Here is a 6,021-nt window from a genome sequence, read left to right as displayed (position 1 = left end):
AGCAGCAGTGGGCGGGGGGGAGGGGGGGGGCCTCCCACAGACCATCCATTTCCATCACAGAGGAAACTTCCCACATCCAGAGATGCTGCATCAGCCAGAGCCTCTGCAGGAAATCTCCAGAAACCTGCTCACCACACAGATGACCAGGCCGCCCATGGTGGCTGCCCGCCTCTGCTCACATTACGGTCTGTGTCATACCTGGCCCACTCCCACCCCCCACACCGAGGAAGCCAGAGGACAAGTGGCTGAGGGGGATGGACGTCACCCTCTAGTGGAGGAACTAACTGCCTCCAGGTGGCCAGAGGCAGCAGGTCCTACCATCTCTGGAATCGGGGTGTGTTAACATTGACGGCGAGGCGGCTTGATTGGCAGGGTGCTTACTTAGTGGCACATAAAACAGTGGAGCATCTTACAACGCGTGGCATCTTGGATGTGATGAAATATGAGAATGCCTGTCAATCTCTGAAGAAGAGAGCACTCGAGTGTCTCCCCTTAGGCCCTACATCCCACCTCGTTCCAAATAGCTCTGCAGTAGCCTTGTAAAGTAGAGCTCCCGGGACGGGACAGGACAGGAGCCACGCCCAGGGCCAAGGGCCCCTCCCGCAGGGGGGTGCCAGCTGTCTGACTGCTCTGTGCACAGAAACCCCCGAAAGCCAAACAGGCTTCCCGCTGCTCCTCGTCCTAAGAGCCAAGACCCAGACCAGGAGACAGAATAATTTAGGGGGAAATGACAATAAGTGGGCTGCCTTTCAGACCACACGGAGACCGGATGGCCCGTGAGGTCTCAGGAAAGACACCTTTCGAAAGAGTGCATTTGATGGGAGCTTGAGAGCTGCAGAGCTGCTCTTCCCACAGAGAATATGACGAAAGACGAGGCCACCAGCATTCACTGACTCTGTCCACGGGGCTGGCCTCCTACATCTTTGTTCAAGAACTGAACAAGCACCTCCTGCAACAAGCAAAGCACGCAGAGCCCTGCCCGTGGCGCGCAGAATTTGCTTTACAATATGACAAAGAACGAGAGTGGCATCGGCCTATATGCTAACACCCACCTCAACCCCACCACAGCCAGCAAAGCACAGAAGGGCACCGGCTGTGCACAACTTATCTAAATGACCTGGGCTGTGGGCCGGGAGGTGTGTGCACAGGGGAGGAGCCATGGCCTGAACTGGAATGAGAGAGTGTTTCCAGGAACCTGCTAGGAGATGGAACCATGTAGAATGGATGGAGGAGGGCGTGGCAAGGACAGTCAGATGGAGTTCTGCCAGGCGGGTCAGTGCCTGAGCCTCAGGACCACACAGGAACCGGCTGGAACCAAGGCCTGAACACAAGGGAAGGAGCTGGCTCGACCCTCACATCCAACGATTAGCCGGGAGAAAACCCTCAAAGGTCACCTGGTCCAACGACTGCACCTACAGTGGAGAACGGGGGCAGGGGCAGAAGGAATGATTTCCCAGGAATAAAATTCCCCAGGCCCCAGCTGATTAGAAGCAATAGATCTGGGGCAGAGATGGGGTGGGTGTGAAGCTTATTCTTCAGGCCGTGACCTATGGCAGCTGACCATGCAAAACAAGGCAGAAAAGGTATAGCATTTATTACAGGATGAGACATGATCCTAAGAACAAAACACGAATGTGGATCATCACAAAATGGTCTCAATAAATGTGTTATTCTTCATTCAAAAAAGAGGAGACGCGTGATCTATCTTAGTGGGGTTTCCATCGTGCCTGTTTTAAGGTACGCGTAGAGCTCTCACTCGAAGGGGTCCCCTCCGTGCATCTGGAGGGTTCATTCCCGTGGCATGCCCTCATGCCCAGCAATGCTAGACAAGCGTTATACACACACACTTGCTTCTTCTAGGCCGGCTGAAGTTTGTTTTCGAGACGGGCACACATCTTGTGGACAATAAACAGAGCACTCTGGATTCTGAGGGCTAAATAACATGTATACAGACGACAACTTATCTAAATGACCTGAAATAAATAGCTGATGCAAATAAGCCCTCAAGAACGTACAGTACTTAAGCCATTACTAACTACCACTCCCAAGGCCACACGTGTATCAATAGCGTCTTTATCAATCCAGTGATACTGTGGGCGTCCAAAGACGGGCAGGTGATGTAGGTAAGAATTTATGGCTCCAGTGAAGTAGCAAGAACATGAGCCTTACGTATTATCCAACCCATGGGGTGCCTCACTTTTACCTCTTAGCAACAGACAAGGAAGAGGTGGCTCTGTGGTAAGACCCTTCTTCCATTTCTAGACTTTAAATTTGTCCTTTACAAATAGCTGATGCAAATAAGCCCTCAAGAACATCCAGTACTTAAGCCATTACTAACTACCACTCCCAAGGCCACACGTGTATCAAATAGCGTCTTATCAATCCAGTGATACTGTGGGCGTCCAAAGACGGGCAGGTGATGTAGGTAAGAATTTATGGCTCCAGCGAAGTAGCAAGAACATTAGCCTTACGTATTATCCAACCCATGGGGTGCCTCACTTTTACCTCTTAGCAACAGACAAGGAAGAGGTGGCTCTGTGGTAAGACCCTTCTTCCATTTCTAGACTTTAAATGTGTCCTTTACCACGTTCCCGCTGTCACCTGTCCCCGCCCCCGGCATCCCTTGGACTGGGGCAGAGGTAGAAGGGACATACCGAGCTACAGAAATGATTTCCCAGGAATAAAATTCCCCAGACCCCAGCTGATTAGAAGCAAGGAATCCGGGCCAGGGATGGGGTGGGTGTGGCGCTTATTCTTAAGGCCGCGTGACCTGTGGCAGCTGACCATGAAAGACAAGGCAGAAAAAGTACAGAATTTATTACCGGATGACACATGATCCTAAGAACAAAACACGAATGTGGATCATCACAAAATGGTCTCAATAAATGTGTTATTCTTCATTCGAAAAAGAGGAGAATTACAATGAACAGGGTTTCTGAAGACCGTCCCGAGGTGATCTCATCCCGGGATGGACAGACCTAGCTATTCACCTGGGCTTGCTCAGCGGGACGCAGTCCACTGTCCACCTCCCAGGTGCCCTCACTGGGGACCCGGACTCATGCCTCTGCCTTTACATTCTCTGCTATAATTTTTTTAAAATATATATTTATATTGATTTCAGAGAGGGAGAGAGAGATAGAAGCATCAATGATGAAAGTATCATTGATCGGCTGCCACCCGCACGCCCCACACTGGGGATGAAGCCCACAACCCGGGCATGTGCCCTGACCGGGAATGGAGCCTCGACCTCTTGGTTCATAGGCCGACACTCAACCACTGAGCCACACCGGCTCGGCTCTCTGCCATAATTTTATCTAGGTTTTCCTCAGCCAGACAAAGACACTACAAAAAAAAAAATATAGGCCATATCCCTGATGAACATAGATGCAAAAATCCTCAACAAAATAGTAGCAAACTGAATTCAGCGATACATGAGAGTGATCATTCACTATAATCAAGTGGGATTTTCCCAGGATGCAAGGCTTGTTCAATATCTGCAAGTAACACGATACACCACCTAAACTGAATGAAGGATAAAGTCATACGATCCTATCAATAGATGCAGAAAAAGCATTTAACAAAATCCAGCATCCACTTGTGATAAAAAAAAAAAAAAACTTTCAGCAAAGTGGGGAAACAGAGGGAACACACCTCAACAACATAAAGGCACCGAGCACTCCATCCTGTTTCCTGACCTGACGAGTTTCCACTGGGCACCCTTTCAACCAAGATCCAACTTTAAACACGAGATGCGTCAAAATCCGACGAGCCAGACGCGGTCCTCCTTACCTGTCCGCGGCCTGTCCGAGGAGCTGCTGCAAGTCCACCTCCTGCTTCCTCAGGCTCCCAAACGAGGACTGGCTCTCCACCAGGCCTTTGCCTCCGACATTCAGCTTGACCTTGCCCAGTGCCGTCTCGATGGCCCCACTCACGTGGTTTTCAAACTTGCCCTCGTATTTCACGAAGTCCGACTCCACGACCACTGCAGTACAGGAGACATGGACCCGATGCCGGCACGGCCCCCTCTGTGCCTCAGGTCACCCAGCTTCCCAATCCTGGGCAGACCCGTGGCAAACACGAGGCTTGCGCCCCAAATGGAAAGGCGGCCGCCACGCCGTGTGTGGGCACAAGAAAATGGCCCCAGCACACCTGGGTGCTGAGAGCTGGTGTGAATGCACGGATGGCCAGGGGCTCTACTGGGGACTTTTTTTGTTTGTTTGTTTTTTATCTCTCAATTCTAATACACACGGGTATAAACAAGGACACATATAGTATCTGTGGAATTTAATGAATATTTGTCAAGTAAACATCCATTTAACCACTCTCCTGGTGAAGAAATAGAATGCTCTGAATGGGTGCTTTCCCGGAGTGAAGGGACTAGTGACGATGACATGGAAACAGAAAAAAGAGCCGGTCCAGCCAGGACACACACGAGTGTCCTGCTTACTCAGTAGCTGGCAGGTTGGCCACCTGGCCTTACCCGTGGGGATCTTCCCTTCCCACCCACCAGCCTTGGAGAACACTCTCCTGGCCTTCACTGCCCTCTCTTATCTGAACACTAAAGATAAATATCTGGTGATCTCAAACCTGAGCTGCTGCTCTCCAGATTTCTATTGCTTAGATTTTTTTCATCCAACCGAAAACCATCACAAAAACAGCCTCAGTCACCATCACTCCGTAACATACACTGAGTCTCCTAGGAAGTTCACACTTGGCTTTTCCATTTCCCTGACCCAAGGGTCGCAGATTCAATTCTAGTCAAGGGCATGTACCTCAGTTGCAGGCTCCATCCCTGGCCCCAATCGGGACACGTGCAGGAGGCAACCAATCGATGTGTCTCTCTCACATCTGATGTTTCTGTGTGTGTGTGTGTCCCTTCCACACGCTCTAAAAATCAATGGGGAAAAAATATACTTGGGTTAGGATTAACAAAAAATTTAAAAAATTAAGCTATAACCTTTCATGTCAGGTCTGCAGAACGATGTCATTTGAAGAAAAGAGATGTTTTCAAGGCCACAGGCAAGGAACAGGAAAAATCACAAGGGACCACCTTACAATCACTCAAGACAACATGTGTCTAGAACAGTGGTTCTCAACCTTCCTAATGCCGCGACCCTTTAATACAGTTCCTCATGTTGTGGTGACCCCCAACCATAAAATTATTTTCGTTGCTACTTCATAACTGTAATTTTGCTACTGTTATGAATCGTCATGTAAATATCTGATATGCAGGATGGTCTTAGGCGACCCCTGTGAAAGGGTCATTCGACCCCCAAAGGGGTCGTGACCCACGGGTTGAGAACCGCTGGTCTAGAAGAACCATCATCTTCTGTCCTGGGACTAACTGTGAACAAGAAGAAAAGGAAACATACCTGGACTCAGACACTGGTCTTCAGTAAGCACATCTCCAAGGGTGACGGATAAAATCTGGTATTTGGGTCTTTGCCAGCACCAGAATCTGTTTTTTTTGGTCACCAGACTTAGAAGTTGTAACTTATCAGAGTCATTCAGGTTTGATACTGCAATCAGGTTACCTCCATCATCAACTTCTCTAAGAAAATTCCTTGTTGCTTTGGCAAACATTTTGAGAGCTCCAGATTACCTGAAAAAATAAGGTTATCCCAAATTAAATAAGTTATTATTTTGTGACTTTTTTTTTCCTAAAATTACTTGATTTCTCCCTAGTACCTATCTGTATACATGAAAAAATACCTTCTCTCTAGAAAATTCTCTAGCTTGAGTTCAGAAGATGACAAAGAAATGAAAGTGAAAAACTGAAAGAAATGTGTGTATAAGTCAGGATAAGTGAGGATATGCTTCAGAAACAAATAACCTCTAAATCTTTGCAGCTTGTGACAAAAAAAGGTTTATCTATTCCTCACACTACATGGCCAACACAGGAGGATGGGTGAGCTATGGCATCACAGTCATTTAGGGATGCAGACTGAAGGGGCAGCATCGCCCGAGCACGTCAGTCATCATCTGGAAAGTCTCACCCAAGCAATGAAATGCTCTGGTCCC

At 48.6% G+C, this 6,021-nt stretch overlaps 1 protein-coding gene across 1 annotated transcript in view; it reads right to left on the bottom strand.

Annotated features, from left to right (window-relative positions):
• Positions 1 to 6,021, bottom strand: part of DFNA5 (deafness, autosomal dominant 5) — a 34,935-nt gene that overhangs the window by 21,446 nt on the left and 7,468 nt on the right. The window contains exons 2-3 of the mRNA XM_005872265.2: positions 5,373 to 5,602; positions 3,790 to 3,982 (exon numbers count right to left, since the gene is read on the bottom strand). Coding sequence (XP_005872327.1) covers positions 3,790 to 3,982; positions 5,373 to 5,583 — 404 coding nt within the window. The 5' untranslated portion in view covers positions 5,584 to 5,602. The remainder of the gene's footprint in view (positions 1 to 3,789; positions 3,983 to 5,372; positions 5,603 to 6,021) is intronic.

Source organism: Myotis brandtii, unplaced genomic scaffold (assembly GCF_000412655.1).
Source record: "Myotis brandtii unplaced genomic scaffold, ASM41265v1 scaffold374, whole genome shotgun sequence".
Taxonomy (NCBI): Eukaryota; Metazoa; Chordata; class Mammalia; order Chiroptera; family Vespertilionidae; genus Myotis; species Myotis brandtii.
Note: the sequence above shows the minus strand (reverse complement) of the source record. Positions and strands in the feature narration are given on the sequence as shown.